The 25,994-nt window shown below is 45.1% G+C and overlaps 1 protein-coding gene and 1 long non-coding RNA gene across 5 annotated transcripts in view; one reads left to right on the top strand and one right to left on the bottom strand.

Moving 5' to 3' along the window:
- The window catches only part of CD4 (CD4 molecule), a 28,412-nt gene extending 14,105 nt beyond the window's left edge, over positions 1-14,307 (bottom strand). For both annotated transcript variants that reach the window (XR_009182070.2, XM_004448515.5), the window contains exons 1-2: positions 14,223-14,307; positions 13,932-14,096 (exon numbers count right to left, since the gene is read on the bottom strand). Coding sequence is in view for 1 of the 2 variants with exons in the window: in XM_004448515.5 (XP_004448572.2) it covers positions 13,932-14,096; positions 14,223-14,307 (250 nt within the window). In the remaining variant the exon portion in view is untranslated. The remainder of the gene's footprint in view (positions 1-13,931; positions 14,097-14,222) is intronic.
- Positions 1-17,915, top strand: part of LOC111766697 (uncharacterized) — a 40,096-nt gene extending 22,181 nt beyond the window's left edge. For 2 of the 3 annotated variants that reach the window (XR_009182071.2, XR_011646655.1), the window contains one exon: positions 11,224-11,530. This is a non-coding gene — a long non-coding RNA (uncharacterized lncRNA). Of the gene's footprint in view, positions 1-11,223 lie in introns of all 3 variants that reach the window. The other variant, XR_009182072.2, reaches the window with a different exon arrangement.
- The last annotated feature ends 8,079 nt before the right edge of the window (positions 17,916-25,994 follow it).

Genomic DNA, 25,994 nt, shown 5'->3' with positions numbered 1-25,994 from the left:
AGCCCACCCAGGAGTGGCACCGCACATGTGGAGAGCTGACACAGCAAGATGATGCAACGAAAAAGAGATGCAGTTTCCCAGTGCTGCCTGACAATGCAAGTGGATGAAGAAGAATACACAGTGAATGGACACAGAGAGCAGAAAACCGGGGGCGGGGGGGGGGGGATGAGGGGGGAGGGCAGGAAGGGGAGAGAAGTAAATAAAAGAAATCTTTAAAAATAAATAAATAAAAATTAATAATAAAAAATACAGAGAACTCCAACATACTCTCCACCTAGATACTCAGATCTACCAAATATAACATTTTTCTATACTTCCCACGTCGTCTATCCTTTTATCAGTCTGTCCATCTATCCATCTGTCTATTTTTTAAAGATCTGAGAGAAGATTGTATACATCATGCTCCTTGGACACTTAAAACTTCAATGGGGAAGCGGATTTATTTATTTATTTATTTTTAAAAGGTTTATTTATTTATTTTCCCCCCCTCCCCTGGTTGTCTGTTCTTGGTGTCTATTTGCTGCGTCTTGTTTCTTTGTCCGCTTCTGTTGTCGTCAGCGGCACGGGAAGTGTGGGCGGCGCCATTCCTGGGCAGGCTGCTCTTTCTTTTCACGCTGGGCGGCTTTCCTCACCGGCGCACTCCTTGCGCGTGGGGCTCCCCGACGCGGGGGACACCCTTGCATGGCACGGCACTCCTTGCGTGCATCAGCGCTGCGCATGGCCAGCTCCACACGGGTCAAGGAGGCCCGGGGCTTGAACCGCGGACCTCCCATATGGTAGACGGAGGCCCTAACCACTGGGCCAAAGTCCATTTCCCTGGGAAGCGGATTTAGCTCAATGGATAGAGCGTCCGCCTACCACATGGGGGGTCCCAGGGCCTCCTGACCCGTATGATGAGCTGGCCCACATTCAGTGCTGATCTGTGTAAGGAGTGCCATGCCACGTAGGAGTATCCCCCATGTAGGGGAGCCCCACGCACAAGGAGTGCACCCATAAGGAGATCCACCCAGCACGAAAAAGTGCAGTCTGCCCAGGAGTGGCGCCGCACACATGGAGAGCTGACGCAGCAAGATGATGCAACAAAGAGACACAGATTCCCAATGCCGCTGACAAGAATACAAGTGGACACAGAAGAACACATGGCAAATGGACACAGAGAGCAGACAACTGCGGGAGAGGGTGGGGAAGGGGAGTGAAATAAAATAAATAAATAAATAAAACCAATGATGTTTTTAAAAAAAACAAACAAACCAAAAAAAAATTCAACGTATTTTCCTAAGAACAAGGATATTCACTTATGTAACCACCTTATGTACAGTTATCAAGTTCAAGAACTTTAACATTGATATAAAACTCACAGTCTATATTCCAATTTTCCATGTGTTCCAATATGTCCTTCTGAGCATTTTCTCCTCTCTTATTAGATCCAGTCCAAGCTCATGTAGTGCATGTAATAGTCATTGTCCCCCCCCCATTTTGATTGTGGGAACATATAGACAACATAAACTTTCCCACCTCAACCACTCCCAAACATACAATTCAGTAGGATTAATTACATTCTCACTGTTGTGCTACCCTCACTACCATCCCTTACCAGAACTTTCCCATCATCTCAAACAGTATTCCTGCACCCATTAGGCATAAGATATGATCTGTCTTAATATATGTTCTGTGGACATTTGAAAAGAATATAGGGAAGTGGACTTGGCCCAATGAATAGGGCATCCGCCTACCACATGGGAGGTCTGCAGTTCAAACCCCGGGCCTCCTTGACCCGTGTGGATCTGGCCCATGCACAGTGCTGATGCGCACAAGGAGTGCTGTGCCACGCAGGGGTGTCCCCCACATAGGAAAGCCCCATGTGCAAGAAGTGCGCCCCATAAAGAGAGCCACCCAGCGCGAGAGAAAGTGCAGCCTGCCCGAGAATGGCACCGCACACACGGAGAGCTGACACAACAAGATGACGCAACAAAAAGAAACACAGATTCCCGGTGCCGCTCATAAGGATAGAAGCGGTCACAGAAGAACACACAGTGAATGGATACAGAGAGCAGACAGCTGGGGGCGGAGGGGGGAAGGGGAGAGAAATAAATAAAAAATCTTTAAAAAAAAGTATATTCTGCTGTTGTTGGGTAGAGTGTTCTATAAATACCCATTAGGTCCTGTTGGTTGAGGGTGTTGTTGAATTCTTCTATATCCTTGCTGAGTTTCTGTGTAGTTGTTCTATCAGTTGTTGAGAGGGAAGTGTCTTCAACTGTAATTGTGACTTTGTCTAATTCTCCTTTTGGATCTATCAGTTTTCCCTTCACAAAGTTTGCAGTTCTTTTGTTTTGAGCATACATGTTAAGGATTGCTATATCTTTCTGGTGGATTGACCTTTTCTTCATCATAAAAGGTCCTTCTCTGTCTCTGGTCATCTTTGCTCTAAAGTCTACTGTACCTCATAATAATATAGCCACTCCTGCTTTCCTTTGATTAATGCTTGCATGATATATCTTTTCCCATCTTTTACTTGCAGACTGCACATAATTGGGCTATGGTTTTGTTGCTGTTGTTGTTGTTTAAAGGAATTACCAGAGATTGAACCCAGTATCTCATACATGCAAAGTAGGCACTCAACCATGAACTATACCCGCTCTGCAGGTTATGTGTTTTTTTTTTAAACTACTTTGCCAATCTCTGTCTATTAGACCATTTACATTTAATGTAATTATTGATATGTTATGGCTTAAGTCCGCTATTTTATTTTTTGTTTTCTGCTTGTTCTGTTTTTTGTTTTCTTTTTCCTGCCTTCCTGTCAGTTACTTGAAACATTTTTTGCAATAAATTTTCATTTTTAGAACAGTTTTAGATTTACAGAAAAATTGCAAAGATAGTAGAGTGTTCCTCTATAGTCCATATCATTTCCCCATTATTAACATCTTTCATTAATATGGTACATTTGTTACAATTAATGAAATATCATTATTATGATTAACTGAAGTCTATACTTTATTAAGATTTCCTTCATTTTTGCCTACTGTCCATTTTTCTGTTCCAGGATCCCTTCCAAGATATCACATTACATTTAGCTGTCATGTCTACTTAGGCTTCTCTTAGATGTGACAGTTTCTCAGACTCTTTGTTTTTAATAAGCTTTACAGTTTTAAGGTGTATTGATCAGATCTTTTCTAGACTGGTCTTCTATTGGAGTTTGTCTGATGTTTTTCACCTGATTAGCCTGTAGTTACAGATTTTGGGGAGAAAGATAACAGAAGTAAAGTGACATTTTTATTATATTAAGGATGCATACTATCAACATGATTTATCACTATTGATGTTGACCTTGAGGTAGTTTTTGTCAGGTTTCTCCATTGTAAAGTTACTCTTTCCACCCACCCTTTCCATAACTTACTCTTTGAGATAACTATGCATAGCCAATACTTAAGGAGTGAGGAGTTATGCTTCATTTCCTTGAGGGCAGAATACCTATTGAAATTATTTGGAATCCTTCTGCACAGATTTGTCTCTTCTATCCCAATTATTTATGCAATCACTTATTTTTTTTTTTTTTTATTTAATTTTTTTATTTTTTATTGACTTTGTAATAATATTACATTAAAAATATATATGTGAGGTCCCATTCAACCCCACCCCCCCACCCCCCCTCTCCCCCCCCCCCAACAACACTCGTTCCCATCATCATGACACATCCATTGGATTTGGTAAGTACATCTTTGGGCACCTCTGCACCTCATATACATTGGTTCACATCATGGCCCATACTCTCCTCTATTCCATCATGTAGGCCCTGTGAGGATTTACAATGTCCGGTGATTACCTCTGAAGCACCATCCAGGGCAGCTCCATGTCCCGAAGACGCCTCCACCTCTCATCTCTTCCTGCCTTTCCCCATACCCTTTGTCCATTATGTCCACTTTTCCCAATCCAATGCCACCTCTTCTATGTGGACACTGGATTGGTTGTGTCCATTGCACCTTTATGTCAAGAGGAGGCTCAGATTCCACCTGGATGCTGGATGCAATCCTCCCATTTTCAGTTGTAATCACTCTAGGCTCCATGGTGTGGTGGTTGTCCTTCACCTCCATCTTAGCTGAGTGTGGTAAGTCCAATAAATCAGATTGTAGGTGCTGGAGTCTGTTGAGGCTCAGGATCTGGCTATCACATTGTCAGTCCAGAGATTCAAATCCCCTAAATATATCTTAAACCCCAACATTAACTGCACCTCCAGCACATTAGCATGAAAGTCTTATGAAGGGAGATCCCATCTGAGTCCAGATTCATCACACATACACACCATTTCCACAGAGGGGCCATCTGCCCTGGTAGTTAACCCCATCGGCCATGACCATAACTCCCATGGGTCTCTTTAGCCCTCAAAGGAACCAATATCTGGGGGTTGTATCTGCTTTATCTGTCTCTCTGACTCTGCTCAGTTGTGCATGAGGGCAAACCTTCTGCCAGCCTCCAGACTCTTTTTTAGAAACTCGTAGCCATATAAACTCATTTCTCCTTTCCATTTCCCCCTTACTTTAGGTCAAACAGCATTTTAAAGTCATGGTATTTTATGTAGACATGGATATTCTGCTGATCCGCATTGAACCTTCCGTATAAGGTCATTTTCCAGTTGCATCATCAGTTGGTAGTTGATAGTGGTCCCTCGTTGCCAGGGAGGCTCATCCCCGGGTGTCATGTCCCACGCTGGGGGGAAGGCATATGCAATCACTTATTTATATCAGTATGGACTTATGGGTATTTATTTTATAGTTTGTGGCATGAACATTTTTACAAGCCATTTTGATTTATCTATAGTGTTTTTTTTTAAGATTTATTTTTTTTAATTTATTTCTCTCCCCTTCCCCTCTCCCCTCCAGTTGTCTGCGCTCTGTGTCCATTCGCTGTGTGTTCTTCTGTATCTGCCTATATTCTTGTCAGTGGTACCCAGGATCTGTGTCTCATTTTGTTGCATCATCTTGCTGCGTTAGCTCTCCGTGTGTGCGACTGCATTCCTGGGCAGGCTGCACTTTTTTTGCGCTGGGCGGCTCTCCTTATGGGGTGCACTCCTTGTGCATGGGACTCCCCTACGCGGGGGACACTCCTGCATGGCATGGCACTCCTTTCATGCATCAGCATTGCTTATGGGCCAGCTCATCACATGGGTCAGGAGGCCCTGGGTTTGAACCTTGGACCTCCCATGTGGTAGGCGAACTCCCTATCCATTTGGCCACATCTGCTTCCTGATCTATAGTGTTTTAAGTATAATTTTCAGTAGTAGCTCTTGGTATTTCATTATATATACATAATTTATCACAGTCTGCTGTGCCATCATTTTACCTTACCTCCTATTATGTTCCCTTATCCTCCCATTTATAATTGTTTTAAATATTTCCTCTGTATAAATTTAGAACCACATAATGTTTTAATTTTTGCTTGAAACATCAAACATAATTTAGAAACCTCAAGAGGAGAACCTATTGTATTTATCCATTATTTTTGTTTACCCTGTTCATTCTTCCTTCCTGATATTCCAAGGTCCCTTCTTTTATCATTTCCTTTCTGTTTCTATAATGTTAGCCATTCTTTCAGGATAGGTCCAACAACAACAACAAATCTTAATTTTCCTTCATGAGAGAAAGTCTTCATTTCTTCTTCATTACTGAAGGATATTTTCTCTGGTATAGGATTCTAGTTTGACAGTTCTTTTCTTTTAGCAGAAGGACAATATTGTGCCACTTCCTTCTGGCCTTCATGATTTCTGATGAGAAATCCCTGTCATTCAAATTGTTTCCCCCTCTAGGTAAGGTGTCATTTTTCTCTGGCTGTTTTCAAGATTTTTTTCTTTGTCATTAGTTTTCAGAATTTAATTATGGTGCTTGTTGGTGTGGGTTTGAATTTATTCTACATGGGATTCACTCACTTCTTGAAACTGTAGACTTACGTCTTTTGCCAAATTTTCAACAATTATCCCCTGCCAAGATGGCTTCCTTGTTATCTGTTCATTGTCTATCTGCTCGTTGTTAGCTCACTGTGTCTGCACATTGTGTCTGCTTGTGCATCAGCTCATTGTGTCTGCTCATCTTCTTCAGGAGTCACCAGGAACCAAACCTGGGACCTCCCATGTGGAAGGCAGATGCACAATTGATTGAACAATTATTTTGTCTAGTACGTTTTCTTTTTTTTTTTAATTTTTCTTTTTTAAATTTATTTCTCTCCCCTTCCCCACCCCCAGTTGTCTGCTCTCTGTGTCCATTTGCTGTGTGTTCTTCTGTGTTTGCTTCTATTCTTGTCAGCAGCACCGGGAATCTGTGTCTCTTTTTATTGCGTCATCTTGCTGCATCAGTTCTCTGTGTGTGCAATACCACTCCTGGGCAGGCTGGACTTCCTTTCCCGCTGGGCAGCTCTCCTCTCATGTGGTAGGTGGATGCTCTATCCATTGAGCCACGTCCTCTTCCCTGTCTAGTACTTTTTCAGCACCACTTTTTCTTCTCCTTCTGGGACTACAATGACTCAATTATTACATCTTTATTTTATTTAAATAAATGATTGACTTTTTTCCTTTAAGATTTATTTTATTTATTTATTTCTCCCTACCCCCTTGTTGTTTGCACTTGCTGTGTCTGTTTTTCTTCCTTGTTTCTTTAGGAGGTGCTGGGAACCAAACCAGGGAGCTCCCATGTAGTAGGCAGGAGACCAATCACCTGAACCACATCTATTCCCCTACATCTTTAGTTATAGTCCCACAGGTCTCTGTGGCTCTGTTAATTCTTTCCAGTCTAGTTTTCCTTTGTTGTACAGATTGTGCAATTTCTATTGTTCTGTCTCCCAGTTCATTGATTTTTTCTTCTGTACTTCCCTCCCATTCTGCTATTGAACCTATACATTGAGGTTTTTATTTAGGTTATTGTATTTTTCAGTTCTAAAATTTCTGTTTGTTTTTCTTTATATCATCTGTTTATTTGCTGAGGCTTTCTGTTTTGTTTTGTGTATTTTTTTTTATTTGTTTCAAGTGTCTTTGTAATTGTTCACTGAAAGATTTTTATTATAGTTACTTTGAAAATCTTTGTCACATTATTCAAGCATCCCCTTCATCTTGTTGTTGGCATCTTTTTCCATTCAGTTGGAGATCTTCCTGGTTCTTGGTTTGACAAGTCATTTTTTATTGAATTGTGGGCATTTTCATAGTATATTATGAGACCCTTATCTTATTTAAAACTGTTTAACTGGCTTTCTTTGACACCACTTTGGCAGGGAAGGGGGATACCACCTAATTACTGCCAGGTGGAGGCAGAAGACCAGGTTGCCCTCTCAGCCTTTGACATTGGAGAGGGATGCTCCTTATTACCATTGGGTGGGGTAAGAGTTCCAACTCCCCATGCTGTTTTAACTGACAATGAAGAGGAGATGCCTCAGTATTGTTGGGTGATGGTGAAAGTCCTGACTCTCCACTAGATCTCTGACACCACTGTAGCAGGGAGTGGTGCTTCATTACTGTTTGGTGCGGTTGGAAGTTCAGTTTCCTCATGTGTTCTTCACTGACACTGCAGGGGTTGGGGAGCCTTGTTACTAGTTGGCAGGTATAGACATCCCAGTTCCTTACTTTGACTTCTCTGACACTATCTCAGTGGGGTTGTTGGGATGCTCCATTACAGCTCACAGAATAGATATCTAGACTGTCCACTTAGACTTTGATGGTGTGGTTGGGGATGGAGCCACAGTTTTATTCTCTGATTTTTAAATTTTATTTTATTTTTTAAAATTTTTTTTGCTGGGGTAGAATAGTTATTATCCAAAAGTTTTCTGTCTTACTAGGTATCTCCTTTCCTGGTCTTTTGGCTAGAAAGAGAAGGCTTTTTTGCCTATACCCATTGGCTATTCTAGGTTGTCAGCTTCTTTAGTTCTAAGTCTAAGATATTTGAGACCAAAAGAAAACTCACCACCATGCCATTCCTCAGGTCCCAAATTCCCAAGCCAGCCCACATTCTTCTGTCTTTCAGAGTCTTCTTATGTTTGTTTCATATATAAATGTCCAGGAATTTTTAGCTGTACTTAGTATAAGGGATAGGAAAAAATACATCTACTCCATCTTCCCAAAAGCCCTGGATCTTTTTCTTACATGCACAATTTTCCACAGTTCTATCATAGTTTAAATCTTTCCTAACTGATGAACCTATTCTTTGATATGATAAACAATGTTATAATAGCATCTTCAAACAGATATATTTAACTATTCATGCCTTTATTTCTGTTAAATAGATTTTCCAAAACAGCTATTACTAGGTCAAAGTGTTTTTAATTTTTAAATTTATTAAACATTGCAGATTATTTTTCAAAATTACTCTAATAATTGATAGTCCCACCATGGATTTAATGTTATAGGGGGAGTAGGATAAAAGGCATATACAGTATGATGTCATCTATGTAAAAATATGTAGTGTATTTTACATAGATTGGAAGGAAATAAATTAAACTGTCAACATAGCATACCTTAGTAGTGAAAGTATGCATGTATTTGGTTTTCCTCCTTTTTATTTTTCTACTTTTGCCAAATATTCAGTGTAGCAGTTTGATATTATTGATGAATTCTGAAAAGAAATATTGATTATGTTTGTAAATTGGTCTGTTCTCCTGGGCATGATACTCTTTGATTTTATTAAACTCAGAGGGTTCACTTTTACTTGATTAAATAAGACTAGGGGGAAACAGATGTGGCTCAACCAACTGGGCTCCCGTCTGCCATTTAGAAGGTCCAGGGTTCAATGCCCAGGGCCTCCTGGTGAGGGCAAGCTGACCCATGCGGAGTGCTGGTGCATGTGGAAATGCCGCCCCACTCAGGAATGCTGCCCCACGCAGGAGTGCCAGCGGACACTGAGAGCTGGCACAGCAAGATGATGCAACAAGAGACACAGAGGTAAAAAATAAGAAGATGTAGCAGAACAGGGAGTTGAGGGGACACAAGAGAGTAATCACCTCTCTCCCACTCCGGAAGGTCCCAGGATTGGTTCCCAGAGCCACCTAATGAGAATATAAACAGACCCAGAAGAACACACACCGAATGGACAGAGAGAGCAGACTACAGGGGAATGCAGGGAGAAATAAGTAAAAAAAGAAAAAATAAATTAAGATTAGGGCTTTGATTTGGCCACGGCAGTAGGACGTTGAGTCTCTGTCCCTCGGTGGGCACTCACACGGAAAACAACAGGGCAGAGGAGAGAGCTTGGTTTTGACACTAGAGTGTTTACAGCTGGGCTTGTGGAGAGAGCAGAGCAGCTGAACCCAGAAAGAGATGAGCCACAGGAAGAGAAATGAGTCTTATGCCAGGCTACATCTGAGATCAGAAGAAGCTGGGACCACGGAACCTTAGGAGGAAGAGGGAGGCTGAGCCCTCACAGAGACCAGCAGCCATCTTGCTCCAGCCTGTGGCAATGGGCTTTGGTGAGGGAAGTAACTTACTCTTTAAGTCCTTGTGACTGTACACTTCTACCCCAAATAAATACCCTCTATAAAAACCAACAGATTTATGGTACTTTGCACCAGCACCCCTTTGACTGACTAATTCATTCTGTAATGTATCGTTGAAGTTGGGAGAAAAACAGTAGCATCGAAAAAATGTTAATAAAGAAAGTAGCATGTTGGGAAGTTGAGATTAATATACAATCAAGTTTATCTTAGCAGATGCCATTTCAATAAAATTTTTCCAAAATGATATGTAAAGATCAGGCTTATTTGGCCCACCAATTTCACTTCTGGAAAATTGTCCTATAAATTCATTTGCACATGTGTCTAAAGACTCAAGGTTATTGACTGCATAATTGTTTGTTGCAGCAAAAAACTAAAAGCACCCTAACTATTCAACAATATGGGTTGGTTAAATAAATCCTGGTATAATTATACAAAGGAACTATGCATCTCCTGAAAAGAAATATATATATATGTGAATATATATTTATATATTTATATATTTATATATGTGAATATATACTAATCTTCAAGCTATATGTCTAATTAAAAAACACACACACAATGTTTAGAACTGAGTATGTGCTACATTACCATGATTTACCCACCACCTGAATGTTTCTTTTGTGTTCCATTGTATCCCCAGCACCTAGAACATTACCTAGGATGTGTAGGCATGCAATGCATATATTTGTTTAATGAACTCATTATTTTGTGTAAGAAAAGAGGATATGAACTCTATGCAGGTATACTTCATCCTCTGAAGGAAACATAAAAAAATTATCAAAACAATTGTCTCTGGGGAATGGAACCAAAGAACTAGGGATCAGGCATAGGAGGGAGATTTATTGCCACTCTACATTATTTGTATGATTTAAAATATTTACCATGTTCTTTTTCAAATTGTTTTTAAAAAATTAAATTAATTACAATAAAGGTCCAGCTGAAATCTGCTTATTCCAACTATATTAGCAGAATAAAATTCTTGGACAACAGAGATAGCTCACACAGTTTGTGTGAGTCGTCCTGACTTTGTCAATTATGAAATGGATACCAGAAGCCAGAGGTCCAAGGGAGGAGGCAAGTTAGTTTGATCCCTGGGCCTCTTGAAGCAGCTGGTTGGAGGAGAAGGTGGCAAGAATGGGAAAGGGCAGTTATCTAGAACCTAATTAACCTGCTATTTTCTGTTTTGTTAATTTTAGGGAATGCCTTTGTATGTGTGTGTGTGTGTGGTACTGGGGATTGAACCCGGGACTTTTTACATGTGAAGCAGGCACTCAACCATTGAGCTACTCCCACTCCCCATAAAGAATGACTTTGGTTCAATAAAGAGCCAACCCAGAGAAATGGATGTGGCTCAAGCAATTTGGCTCCTGTCTACCATGTAGGAGGTCTAGGGTTCGATTCCTGGGGCCTCCTGGTGAAAGGCAAGGTGGCCTGAGTGGAGAGCTGGCCTGAGTGGAGATCTGGCCTGCGTGGAGAGCTGGTGCAGCAAGATGACACAACAAAAAGAGACACAGAGCAGAGACAATAAGAGATGCAGCAGACAAGGGACCTAAAGTGGCACAAGAGAATGAGCGCCTCTCTCTCACTCCAGAAGTTCCCAGGATCGGTTCCTAGTGCCACCTAAAGAGAAGACAAGCAGACACAGAAGAACACACAGAGAGCAGACAGCGAGCCCAAAACAATGAGGCGGGTGGGGATGGGGCATAAATAAATAAATGTTAAAAAAAAAAAAGCCAGCCCAATATCTTCCTCCTCTTTCAGGTCCGGACCTGGAGAGTGGACATGAGTGTCTGAACAGTGACTCTGGGAGCCCAGCAAGGACCTCCTTGTCCAGAGCCAGGCCAGGAAGGGAAGATGTGTATTTCCAACAAGGATGTTTTCCCACGCACTGTGGCCAATTCAGGTTTGACTACACCAATAACTGTCCATGGGAGAGCCTAGGCCTGAAAGTCAGAAACCCAGGGCTCCAGTCCCAGCTCTGCCTCTAACTGGGCACAGTGGCTCAGGGCAGCGATGCCCTTTCGCTGGGCCTCAATTTCCTTTCCAGTAAAATCAGTCTTGGACTGGGGTCATGTTTCCCAGACTTCAGTCATTCACATACCTCATACATGACTTTGGTCAAAATGACTCGTCCTATTTATATATGTCTTTAACTGTGCTCACTTTTATTTTATTATTTTAGTTTCTTTTTTAAGAAGTATTGGGGATTGAACCTGGGACCTCATACACGAGAAGCAGGTGCTTGACCACTGAGCTATGCCTGCTCCCCTCACTTTCTTAAGTTAAATAAATTTATTTTAAAAGGAGATTTTGTATCACTATCAGCAGAAAACAAGTATTATTTGCCATAAAAAGAAGGCAACTATTGGGGAGTGGATGTGGCTCAAATGGTTGAGCACCTGCTTCCCACATGGGAGTTCCTGGGTTCAGTTCCTGGTGTCTCCTAAAAACAAACAGAAAAAGCAACAAGCAAACAAATGAGAAACCAACTCAGGGGAGCTGATGTGGCTCAGTGGTTGGGTACCAGCTTCCCACATATGAGGTCCTGGTATCTCAAAAAAAAAAAAAAAAAAAAAAGGCAACTGTGAAAAAGCAAGCCTGAAAGCGTTGTTATTACAATTGAAATTTGGGCCTACCAATCAATCTTAATAGCATAAAAAGAATAATAGACATTACATGCTTCTTGATGTGATGAAATTGTATGTATAAACCTAAGAATTGTGAACTTGATCAAATCTCTAGTTCTAACCACCTGTCTAGAGGAGATACAAGGGACAAGGGAATGTGTTAAGTGACACCATGAGAATTCAGCCAGCCCCTATTTGGAACATGCAAAATTTGACAGGACAATTGGCTACTTTCTTCAATCATTTATTGCAAGAGAAAAAAAGAGGAGAGGAAAGACCTAAATTTTAAAAGATTTATGGCTTGAAAACATTATGCTAAATAAAATAAGTCAGACAAAAAGGGACAAATATTGTATGATTTCACTTATAAGAACTACTTCGAATAGGCAAATTCACAAGACAGAAAGGAAATTAGAAGTTACCAGGGGCGGAAGAAAGGGGAATAGTTATTTCTTAATTGGTACAGAGATTCTTTTGGGAGTGATGGAAAAGTTTTGGTAATGGATGGTAATGATGGCAGTACAACGTTGTAAATGTAATTAATGCCACTGAGTCATACACTTTAAAATGGCAAATTTTATATGTATTACCACAATAAAAAATAAAACAATTTTTAAAAAGAAAGAGATCTAAGGAGCATATCAACCAAATATGATACATGGAATTTATTTGGATCCTAATTCACATAAACCAAATGTAAAGATAATATTATGAGACTATTAGGGAAATTTGAATGTTGACTGGATATTTACTGTGATTAAGGAATTACTTTTAACTTTTGAGGGGTGATAATGGTACTGTGAAGCGCTTTTTAAAAGAGCCATTATGTTTTAGAGATACATACTGAAATATTTATAGATTAAATGATATAATGTCTGGGATTTGATTTGAATATGGTAAAGGGGCTTGGGGGTGTAGATGGAACAAAATTGGCCATAAATTAATAATTGTTGAAGCTGGGTGGGATGGAGCTTCATTATATAATCATTCTACTTTCACATACATTTGAATTTTTCATAATAAGACATTAAAATTAAAAATAACAATGAAATGCAAATAATGATAAATCTAATAAATTTATAAAATATAAAATATAATCATAAAAATCCATTTAAGGGAAGCGCACATGGCTCAACTGATAGAGCATCCGCCTACCATATAGGAAGTCCAGGGTTTGGTACCCAGGGCCTCCTGGCCTGTGTGTTGAGCTGGCCCATGTGCAGTGCTGCCACACACAAGGAGTGCCATGCCACACAGGGGTGTCCCCCGTATAGGGGGGCCCCACATGCAAGGAGCGCGCCCTGTAAGGAGAGCCGCCCAGCACAAAAGAAAGTTCAGCCTGCCCAGGAGTGGCGCCATACACATGGAGAGCTGATGCAGCAAGATGACGCAACAAAAAGAGACACAGATTCCTGGTGCCGCAGACACAGAAGAACACACAGTGAATGGACAGAGAGAACAGACAACGCGGCGGGGGCGCGGGGAGTGGTGGGGAAGATTTCACTTTAAAAGATAGAAAAAAAGCATCCTGTTGCTTTTACTTGAAGTAAAAAAAGTATCACCTACGTGGATCTATACTTATAATATTCATGAAATCACAGGTGATAGTTCTTTTCCTAATACCCATTAAAATAAACCCATAAATATTAAAATTAACATAGACCACTAAAAGCAATTGCCCAGGCCCCCAGCAGTTAGCATGGGGAAACCGTACAAGGGCGCGCCTGAGTCCCCAACCCTAACCCTCTGCGATCCAAGAGTTTGCTAGAAGCAAGCCTCTGATACCAAGAATGTTTAATCCATAATATGTTTTCCTCCCTGAATGGGAGCTGACAACTGTACCTAAAAGCAAAATGGAGTTCTGAGTTCTCAGAATCTTGATCCCGTCAGGATTTATCCAGGCGAAGGCCGCGTTCGTTTTCCCAGGCGCTTTGCAGGGCAGTTCCTTTTCAAGCCCTGCCTCACCCAGCACCAGTTCCATTCCCTGAGTGACTGCCGGCAGCAGCCCTAGGTGGGAAAGAAGGGGCCAGGCCTCAGCGCCACCTCCTCCGCCCCGCCTCCCACCTTGACACCTCCCAACCAGCCCCTCCCCACCAGGCCTTCTGCACCCCAGTCCCAAGTCTGAGCACTCACCCAGTTGCAGCATTAGGAGCAGGTGCTTGAAAGAGGTTCCCCGGCTCATGGTGGCCTTGCTGAGGTAGGCATGGACCTGAGCCATCCCCCGCTGGAAGGGCAGGGCCTGAGGGCGAAAGGAATCGGAATCCATTCACTGGGCCTGAGGCACACAGGGAAGACGTGCAGTCTCTCCCTTCAGCCGCCTTCATTCCCTCCAGGGGCCTGGCCGTGTAGACCTCTAAGCAGACAACCTGGAACTGGGTTCTCTGCCTGCTGGGATCAGGAGTCACGGTGATTGGTGGAGACAGAGGCCAGAGAGCCAGGCCAGGACGTGAAGGTCCTTGAACGCCATGCTCAGGGGCTGGAACTTGATCCTAGGGAGCCGGGGAAGGATTTCATCTAGAGAAGATTAGGATTTGATCTGCAAAATGGGTCCTTCCATCTGCTGGGTGAAAGGTGAACTGAAGGAAGCCAAAGGGAAGAGGGAGGGGTGACAGGAGACACCTGCAGCAGTCAGGTGAGAGAAGATGAGGCCCGAGCAAAGACGGTGGCCTTGGAAATGTGTGGAGAGGAAAGGGCAATTTGAGGGTCTGTTCTGAGGTAAAAGTCCCACGACTTGAGGCCTGACTGAATTTGGGAATGAGGGAGAGAAAGAAAAGGTCATTCCCTGCTCAGTATCAGCTGTCCTTAGATTGCCAGGCTGCTGTAACAAATACCACAGACAAGTTGGTTTAAAGAACAGGAATTCATTGCCTCACAGTTCTGATGTCTAGAAGCCTGAGATCAAGGTGTCCACAGAGCCATACTGCTTCTGAAGGATTCTGGAGGGAGCTTTCTGGAAATTCATAATGTAACTCAATCTCTGCCTCCATCACATGGCCGTCTCTCTGTCCCTGCATGAATCATCTGTCTGGCTCTCCTTATGAGGACATCAATCATACTGAATTAGGGCCAAGCCTAGTCCAGCTGGGCCTCATCTTAACTAATAACACCTTCAGAGATCCTATTTACAAAAGAGTTCACATTCACAGGACCAGGGCTTAGGACTGGAACATGTCTTTGGGGGACACAATTCCATCCATGACCCTAGAAAGCCTCTGAGGCGGACAAGCAGAAAGATGCTGTTTCAGAGTTTAGAGGAAGGAGTGGTTTCTGTGGGCTTAAAAAATAGTCGAGGGAAGTGGACATGGCTCAACTAATAGAGCATCTGCCCCCCATATGGAGGGCCCAGGGTTTGAACCCCAGGACCTCCTGATCCATGTGGTGAGCTGGCCCACCCGCAGTGCTGCCGTGTGCAAGGAGTGCCGTGCCACGCAGGGGTGCCCCACATAGGGGTGCCCCATGCACAAGGTGTGCACCCCGCAAGGAGAGCTGCCCTGCATGAAAAAAGTGCAGCCCGCCCAGGAGTGGCGCTGCACACACGGAGAACTGACACAGCAAGATGACGCAACAAAAAAGAGATGCAGTTTCCCAGTGCCGCTGGATAATGCGAGCAGACACAGAAGAACACATAGTGAATGGACACAGAGAGCAGACAATGGCGGGGAAGGGGAGAGAAATAAGTAAAATAAATCTTAAAAAAAAAAATAGTAAAGGCTGAAGGTGGTGGTGCAGGAAGGCTCTGAATGGACCTTGAGGAGGGGACAGCAGTGGGTGACAGCAGGGGTTCAGTCACCACACCTGGGACTATATTAGAAATGCAGAGGGAAGCAGACTTGGCTCAATGGATAGTGTCCGCCTACCAAATGGGAGGTCCACGGCTCAAACCCAGGGCCTCCTTGACCCGTGTGGAGCTGGCCCACGCGCAGTGCTGATGCACGCAAGGAGTGCTGTGCCACACAGGGGTGTCCCCTGAATAGGGGAGCCCCACACACAAGGAGTGTGCCCTGTAAGGAGAGCCACCCAGTGCAAAAAAAGTGCAGCCTGACCAGGAATGGCACCGCACACACATTGATTGCTGACCGAGCAAGATGATGCAACAAAAAGAGACACAGATTCCCTGTGCCACTGGTAAGTATAGAAGCAGACACAGAAGAACACACAGTGAACGGACACAGAGAACAGACAACTGGGGCGGGGCAGGGAGGGGAGGGAAGGGGAGAGAAATAAAAATAAATAATTAAATCTTTAAAAATAAAAAGAAATGCCGGGAGGCGGATGTGACTCAAGTGAGTGGGCTTCTATCTACCATACGGGACGACCCAACTTCAGTTCCCGGGAACTCCTTGTAAAGATGTGCCTGCATGGCAAGTGAGGCCCGTGTGGCAAGCCAGTGCCCACACAGCATGCTACACAGCAAGATGATGATGCAACAAAAAAGAGAGACAAAGGGGAGAGTCAAGGCGAGACACAACAAAACCAGGAACTGAGGTGGTGCAAGTGACAGGGAACCTCTCTCCACATCAGAGGTCCACAGCATCAAATCCCGGTGAATCCTAGAGAGAAAACAAGAATAGAAGACAAAAAAGAGAAATAGACACAAAAGATCACACAGCAAATGGACACAGACAGCAAAAACAGCAGGGGGGAGGAAAAAAAAAAGAAATACACATTCTTGGGCCCCCACCCCAGAACTATTGAATCCGAAATTGGGAGTGGGCCCAGCCATCTGTGTACTGAGAAGGCTGGTGGAAGGAAGTTGTGGATGATGATATGACAAAGGCATTTGGGGCCTGACTGTAAATCTTGACAGGCAGGCTAGAGAGCTGCTGGGAGTCAATGCTGATTTTTCTTTTTTTTTTTTAGAAGTTACCAGGGATTGAATCCAAGACCTTCTACATCAGAAGCAGGCACTTAACAACTGAGCTACATCCGCTCCCCAGTGAGAGTTGGTTTCTTCATTTATTTATTTGTAGGAGGTACCAAGGATCAAACCCAGGACCTCGTATGTAGGAAGCAGACACTCAACCACTTGAGCTACATCTGCTCCCCGATGCTGAGTTTTGAGCACAGATGTGACATGGTCTATGTAGAGTTTTAGAAAGTTCAAGGTAACTGGAAACCAGATGACACAGAAGGAGTAGAGACTAGAGGAAGGGCTCCCACCCAGGCAGTACCTGGAAGGCAGGCAGGAGCAGGGCTGAAGCACCTCTGAACTCCAGGCTATAAGTGGGTCACAGAGAGGAAGGGGAGGCAGGCTAGGGTGACGAGATGAGCTCCTGCATCCAGCTTTATTTTTCTCTCCCTCTCAAGCCCAGTCTTTGTTTCTGCCAGAGACCACCCTGGCAGTCTCAGCTCTGCTGCAATCTGTCCACTCTGAATTCCCACAGCACCCTGTTGCCCCCACCCACCTTGGACATTTCCCACCTTCTGCCTTAGAGGCAATGATTTGGGTTCCTATCTCTTTCCTACAGCTAGAGCTCCTTGAGGACAGTGATGATGGCTCAGCCAGCTCTGTAACCACCACAGGCCTGGCCCCAGCTAGAGCGTAAAGAAGAGAATTAAGATGAGTTTGGTTAGAGAGAAGGAAACAGAACAGCAGCTATGTACAGAAGGGGAAGCACAGAGAGATTGAGAGGTGATGAGTTTTGTTTGTTTGGTTGGTTAGTTTTTGTTTATTATTATTATTATTGCAATAATGAAAATGCTTTAAAAATGATTGCAGTGAAGAATGCACAACTATGTGATTATACCAAATACCACTGATTGTATACTTTGGGTGGATTTATGCTTTATTAATTGTATCAATAAAATTTATTTGTTTAAAAAAAAGATGTTTGGTTAACTCAGATCAAATTGAATTGAATGGAGGAAGGGAAATCACTGGTTTCTTCTTTCTGAATTTAACACATTAATTCTGTTACCTAAAATGGACCATTAAAGTGGGTTTAGGCACTCAACCTGGCCTGGATAAAGTCAGGTCATCCCAATCCATGCTACTTAATCTTGTGGGGCCCGGCCACCATTCTCCACTCTTCTCTGCCCTGCTCTCCACCAAGGAGGCTGACCATTACAGAGTCCCAAGCTTCCTTGCCCTCTAACCAATAGGTGGGTTTGGTCAGTAGGAAGCACCAACAAGAGATGGGAGAGTCAGGGGGGAGTGGCTGGGGTATGTGGTAGTTTGAAGCTTGTATGTAACCCATAAAAACATGTCCTTAAATGTAATCCATTCCTGTCGGTGTGAACCCATTTTAAGTAGGACATTTTCATGAGGCTACTTCAGTTAAGGTGTGACCACCTCAACCAGGATGGGTCTTAATCTTATTACTGGAGTCCTTTGTAAACGGAAGGAGTTCAGACATGAGAGAGAGAAAGCCAGGAAAGCAAGAAGCAGAAATCAACAAAACCCATAAGGGAAGGAATAGACCAGCAGATGCTGCCATGTGCCTTGCCAGAGGCAGCCAAGGATCCCTGGTAGTTGGTCTTTGAGAAGAATGCATCACCCTCATGATGCCTTGATTAGGACATTTTCCCAGCTTCAAAACTGTGACCAAATAAATTCCCATTGTTTAAGCTGAACCATTTCGTTTTATTTGCTTGGAGCAGCCCAGGAAACTAAAACAGGGTGTTTCTCTCTGCTTTATACCTGCGCTAGGTGTGTTTGCTGGCAATGGCTCTGTCCCACTAGCTACAGCTCCTGTTGGTGGCCCCTCACCCAGAGCTCAAGCCCTCCCTGTTCCAGAGATACCAGCTTCACCCCTCACTTCTTGAGGACCCTTCTTACTGTTTTTAGTATCTGGGTGGCCCAACATGCTTGTTTGTTTCCCTAACCCCATCCATACCTCTGTAAATAACCACTCTCTATGGACTCTTGAACCATCTGAGGTGATTCTGTTTCCCACTGGGCACTGATACACAATCCATTGGAGGAATTTAGCACACAATGGACATGCTGGGGGCTTAGTCCTTATAATGAGATTCGGGAGAACATAAAAAAAGGCCCTGTCCAGTTACTCCATCCACCTAGAAGAGGAATCACAGGGCCACATGGGAGGTGCTTGATATACTTTTTTTTAACGGTCATTTAATTTTTTAAAAAACTTTTTATTTTTAGATACTTTCAAACCTACAGGGCAATTGCAAAGACAATACATGCCCCAGACAGAGAACTCCAACACACCCTTCATCTAGATACCCGGATATACTATTATTAACATTTTGCCATATCATTCTATCTATCTTATGTATCAATACCTTTATATACCTGTCCATCCATCTATCCATCACCCATTTTCTGAACATTTGAATGTACATGGTAAAAATCATGCTCCTTGAACACTTAATACTGCCATATAAAAACAAGGATATACTCTTCTGTAACCACCTTAAATGCAATTATCAAGTTCAAGAACCTTAACATTGATAGAAAGCTTACAGTCTATGTTCCAGTATTTTCATATGTCCCAGTAATGTCTCTTTGAGCCTTTTCTCCTCCCTCATTAGATGCCCTGCAGCATCACATATTGCCTTTAGTTGTCATTATGTCTTCAGTTGCTCTTGACATAACTTTTGGTTAAATTTTTATTTGATATAATTTCAAACTTTCAGGACAGTTGCAAAAATAATACAAAACCTATACAGAGAACCTCAACATACTTTCACCAGATACCCAGATCTACCAATTTTAACATTTTGCCACAACTGCCATATCATTCTATCCACTCATCCATCTATTTATCCATCTTGTAAACATGAGAGTAGGTTACATACATTATGCTTCTTGAACACTTAATACTTCCACGTATATTTCCTAAGAACAAGAATATTCATGCATGTAACCATGTTAAGTATAGTTGTAAAGTTTAAGAAATTTAACATTGATGTAAAACCTAGAGTCTATATCCCAATTTTTTCATATGCCCGATAATGCCTTTTTGTGTGTCTAAAGCCATTGACTTATCATTACTTTTTATACATTTGCATTTTATACCCAATAATGTCCTTTTGAGCGCTTTCTTTTCCACAGTTAGATTTAGTGCAGGATTTTGTATTGCATTTAATTGTCATTGTCCCTTTAGTCATTTTTTTAGTTGGGGAATCATATATACTGTATAACATAAATTTCCCATTTCAACCACTCCCAAGGATACAATTTAACAGGATTAACCACACTCACCACCATCCAATACCAGAACTTTCGCATCGTCCCAAACAGAAGCCCTGCACCCATTATGCATTAACTGCCCATTCCCCCACCCCTCCCCCTGTTACCTCATACTCTACGTTCTGTTTCTATGAATTTGGATATTCTAGTTATCTCATATAAGTGAAATCATAATATCTGTCCCTTTGTTTCTGGTGTATTTCACACAACATTATGTCTTCAGAGTACATCCATGTGGTAGTATGTATTAAAATGCTATTTCTTTTTATGGCTGAATCATATATAAGTACTACTTTAAAAAAAAATTTCTCCTCCCCCCCGCCCCCCAAATGTTTTTGCACTTGCTGTGTCTGTTAGTCTTCCTTGTTTCTTTAGGAGTCACCAGGAGCCGAACCTGGGACCTCTGATGTGGGAGGGAGGCACCTAATCCCTTGAGCCACCTCCATCCCCTGCTTTGTTGTATCTCTCATTATGCTTTTTCTCCCTGTATCTCTCGTTGCATCATCTTGTTGGGTCAGCTCGCTGTCTTCTTTAGGAGACACTGGAAACCAAACCAGAAACCTCCCATGTAGTAGGCGGGAGCTCAATGGTTTGAGCCACATCCACTTCCCTGTACTACATTTTGTTTATATATTCATGTGTTGATGGATTTGGGTTGCTTCCCCCTTTTTAGGATTGCAAATAATGCTACTGGGAACATTGGTATTTAAATACGATATATGTTTTTACAACTAGGGAAATAAGAAGAGGCAAGGACAGGAAGGAGTTTTCCAGGAATGGAAGGAAGGAGTCTAGACACCGGGGTGAAGTTGTTTAAACTTAGTATGGAGACTAGACTGCATTTAGGAGAAGGCTGGGGTGAGAAGAGTGGGGTAGGGGCAGCCTTACACCTCCCACTGTCCCCCCATCCAGGATTTATTGGGTCCTTGGCGAGCAGAGGAAGGGACAAAGATATGGAATATCCCTTTCCCCTGGGTCCAAATTCAGTTTACCCAGGCAAGGTGTCCTAGGAAGACCAGGAACATTCTCGACCCTTCCCTAAATGATGACCACTTTCCCTCTCCCACTCCGGGACCCTGGGGTCTGGGCAGAGAGCCGCCTCCTCCGCTCGGTGCTTGCACCACCCCGCCCCAGGGCGGCGCTGGGTGGCGGAGGCTGTGGGTTTCCAGCTGCTGCTTGCCTCCGTGCCTGGGCTTCCGCTGCCGCCCCAGAGAGCAGGCCTTTGGTTCCCACATCCTCAGGCGTCTCGGAGGCGCTCGCCCCACACAGTCGCACCCTGTGAACCGCAGCCGCGAGAGAGCCGGGAAGGCTGGCTGGTGCCTGCCTCGGCGGGCGTCTCCGCTCGCATCCGCGCCCCTCCAGCCTCGCTGCCCACGGCCGCGCCCGCGCGTCGCCCTGCCTTGTGCCAGGAGGCAGGGCTGGCCTCCCCCTGGCGGCTTGGAAGGCCCCTGGCCGCTCTTCCATTTTCCTCGTTCTCGGCTCCCGCTGCCTCTGAGGGGCAGCGCCTTCTGGCCCGGCTGCGGGCATCCCGGCTTCTGCGGGCATGGAGGCTTCCCACAAGCTTTGACCTTGTGGGGCTCCGGGAAAAGAGGCCCCGGAGCGCAGGCCTGCAGCCAATGCGGATGCGAGGGGGGGGGGGGGGGTTGTCGCACAGGCGGACCAAGGGAAACGGACAGACGCCAGAGAAACACACAGAGGCCCTCAGGGAGCATCAGAGAGAAAGAAGGAGGGAGGGACCCAAACGGCTCATTAAAGCAACAGCTGCACCCCACGGGACCCCCGATCACACTCAAAGCCCAGGGCAGTGCAAACAGGTGCAGGCAGGGGGAAGGAAAGGAAGAAATGCCGAGAGAAAGGCACAGACAGAACACGAGGCAGACCGAAAGAGAGACGGACAACCCGGGCCACCTCTCAGAGGCGGCCGAGTTCCCGCTCCCGCAGCCCTGGCCCCTGGGGATGGGATGAGGAGGAGGCTGGGGGGAGGAAGAGGGCACAGCCCCACCACAGCGACAGTCTGTGGTCCCACAGGCGCTTTTATCTTCTCCCCAGAGTCCCCACTCAGCCCCCTCAAGCCTAGCCACGGGATGTGCCCTCACACACACACACACACACACCCTGCCTATGTGTACACACTTCCTTCAGACTTCCTAGAGACTATGACCCGTAAGGGGTCCCTTGTGGTTCGGTGGCTGCAACCTCCGCCATCCTCTCCTTTGCCTCAAACGCCCACATGGGGGGAACTGTGCCCCCCTCCTCCTTCCCCTATCCCCCAAAAGCTTCAGCTAGAGCTCAGTCTTACAGCCTTACAAACCCAGGGCCCATCTACCCCCTCCCAGCACCCAGGTGTCTGCCCTCCCACCCTCATCGAACGTATTCATTCAACACTTATTGACTGTCTCAAATGTGCAAGGTCCTTGGTCTGCCTCCCCTAAGCCACCTCGCCAGGGGCCTGGCCTAAGGCTCAGCAAGACTGTTGCCTGGAACCAGGTGGAAGGCGGAGTTTTTATTTAGACACAGAGCTCTTCTACGTAAGGGCCCCAAACTGAAAGCCGGACCTGGCCTCCTGAGTCCCTCGCCCTCTGTCCTCGGGGAGCGCTTTCATCTGAGGTTCAGAGGGCGGCCATTTTACCCCAGGCTACAGAACCCAACAGAGCTCGAGAAATTATTTGTCAAGAGAAACGGCAGTGATCTCCCCCTCCAGGCTCTACTCTCAGCTTGCACCCCCAAAAATTCACCCTGCAAAGGGAGCAGATTCAGGAAGAGCTATCCACCCCGAAAGGAGATCCTGGAATGGGTGAGAACGGGGCTTTGCTCTTTTGATCAGACTGTAGCCCCAGAAGGCCTCTCTCCCAGAATTAATCCAGGAGGGGCAGGCGGAGGAAGCCTGGGCAAGACCAGGGCTCCAAGAGCTTGGAGGTGCGAGGAGAGGGGAGAGGCTGAGGGCGTGGAGGTGGGGGGCTGGAGTTTTCGAGGCAACCCATTTCCACAAAGCATCGTGGCCTCCTCCCCCAGCCCCACCAAACCCCGGGAGACAAATCCTTTTCCAACTGTGTAATTATTTGTTAAGATTTAACAAATAATTATACCCTGTTTGCTTAGTGTCAACTGCCCGGGCCGAGGTGCCTCAAACCAATTCTTGGAGAAATAATTTCTCTATTGACTTATTTGCCTAAAAATATGTCTCTGCCACTTGTCCATTTCATATGAAGGAGCTCAGTTTCAACTCTTCTTGAGAATGTTAGCTTTCTCATTTCATTAATCATTTTAAGCTGATTAAAGTGGGTCTTCCACAAATTGTTTAAAAATCCTAAAAAAAATTGCACAAGTGTAGATAAAGATTTTAAAGCATGCGTAAACAGAAGAGGCTGTTAAAAGAGGATCCGTCAGTCATGTGGCTTATGAAATGCTGCAGACATGGCTCCTGGTGTGGATTTTTGGTGATTGCGTCATGGGGCAAATTGATTTGGGGAGAACTGGCTCTAGACTAGGTTGTACCCTTCTTTCTTTCCTTGCTTCTACTCTTACCTGTTCTTTTCATTTCTTTTTTGTAGGCCTCCTCCATCCTTAATATTTATTTATTCCTCCTATTTCTTTCCCTCCCCTACCTCCCTCTTTTTCTCCTCTTTCCCCCTTGCTATATAAGATAAAATGGCCACTGGCATTGGGCATTGGTGGGAGGACCCCTTTTCCAGAAAGGGTTTTCCAGAAGACAAAGACAAATGACCTCAGGGGTTTTTCAAGAAACTGGAATGCTCTCTGTACAGAATTGCAGTAAACACCACTAGGTAACTGAGTCCGGTGAAGATAGTTTATCAGAGTGGACAAGCATGCCATACTAATCAATGTGTATCTGCTCCCCACTTTGCAAGTTCCCCCTTATGTAATAAAGGATTTTGATGTCAGTTAGTCATTGTAAACCCAGTTGGATTGCCTTTATAAGCAGCTGTGACCAGATGGCTAGTGAGATTCTCCCTCCAGCTCCTCCAGTTTGAGATCTCCCTGCTCGAGCAGTTTCTCCTACGACCAACCTACAGCTTGGTAGGCCTGGCGACTGTTTCTGCTGACACCGTCTCGCAGTCTTTGTCTCCTCCACGGTCCCATGACAAGCCACCTTCCCCGGCCTCAGGTTCCCCAAACCTTCTCTGACCTCGCAAAAGCCACCCCCCTCTGCTGAGCAGCTGCTGCTCCGGACATGGAGGTGTGTGCCGTGGGGATGCAGAGAGGAGCTTGGAGTTATCCCTGTCCTCTTGAGGCTCACAGTCCCAGAGGCAGATGGCTGCTACACGACCAGGTATGTGAGAAGTCAGAGGGCGGCCAGAGATAGCTGTAGGCGGAGAACTGGGCATCCAGCACATTCCAGTGCTTCTGCCTCCATGTTCCCCTCCCTTTCCTAGCCCCAGCAAAAGAACGTGTGTCCATCTTACCTCTGGGCCTAGGTCTTTCGTCTTCTGCTTCCCACAGTGCGTCTATGCGAGGGCTTAGCACCCCGCCACCAGGAGCCCAGTGGAAAGAAGGCTTTGCTCCTTCAGCAGAGCCGTGCTTAAATGAAGAGACACAGGAAGCCCAGCTCCTCCACACCCCAGGCCTAGGCCAGCCCCCAGCGTCACCATCTGGGCCTGGGATCCCCACCCCCTGGTTCTCAGGGAAGATGTCAAAGTGAAAATGCCAAAGTCAGGGGAAAAAGTTAAGCAGAGCCAGGTTCGAGCCCAGAGTGTCTCTACCGCTGTTAGGTGGAAAGAAAAGATTGCAGCAATGAAACTGCCATCTGGCCTGGGCTCCGGGGGGGAAAGAAGTGGGAGGCAGCTGGGTGGCATCTGAGAACAGCTGGGGTGAGCCTCCAAGACAGCTCCCTGGGCTCCAAGGCCCCGAGGGTATTTGTGCAGTGGGTGCCTCAAAGGCACTGTAGATGGCCCAGCGTGGCAGGAGGGGCGAGGCCTGGGAGGAAGACACTTGGGATGATCGCAGGTGCTCAGAGTGACCATGGACCAAACTCTCCTCTGGGGCTTCGGCTCTGGCCAACTCTCAAATGTTTATCTGTAGCCCAGATCTCTCAAGAGCTCCAGGGGTGATATCAGCTGCCCCCCTGGGCATCCCCACTTAGGTGTTTCTCAGGCAAAGCAAACCCAAAGTCTGCATATCACCGCCCTCCAAATCCACTTCCCTGCAAGTTCCCCACTCAGTTAGGGCTTCACCAGCCACCAAGTTGCTCAAGCCAAATACGTTTGGTATAATCCTTGACTCTTTCCTCACCCAACCCTTCCCATGTATGTAGTTCACAATCCCGGTGGATGTTACCTTCTAGATAGCTCCAAAATCTATTCAGGTCGCTCTGCCCCACTGCCACCACTCCACTGCCAGGTGCTTTCTTCATCCTTTGTCTGGACTACAGCTGCTGCCTCCTCATTGGCCCCTGGCTTCTCATTCTGCCTTCCTCCAGGCCATACTCTGCACAGCAAACCGGGAGACCATCTAAAGATGCAAACACGATCATGTCTTTCCCCTGCCCAGACCCAGAACTGACACACTGCTGACAAGAGTGTAGACTGAGGGCAGAGGGCTTGCCCCAGTGGTTAGGGCGTCCATCTACTACATGGGAGGTCCGTGGTTCAAACCCCGGGCCTCCTTGACCCGTGTGGGGCTGGCCCATGCACAGTGCTGATGCGCGCAAGGAGTGCCATGCCATGCAGGGGTGTCCCCCGTGTAGGGGAGCCCCACGTGCAAGGAGTGCACCCTGTAAGGAGAGACGC

Source organism: Dasypus novemcinctus, chromosome 20 (genome assembly GCF_030445035.2).
Source record: "Dasypus novemcinctus isolate mDasNov1 chromosome 20, mDasNov1.1.hap2, whole genome shotgun sequence".
NCBI lineage: Eukaryota > Metazoa > Chordata > Mammalia > Cingulata > Dasypodidae > Dasypus > Dasypus novemcinctus.
This window is presented reverse-complemented; position numbering and strand designations above follow the sequence as displayed.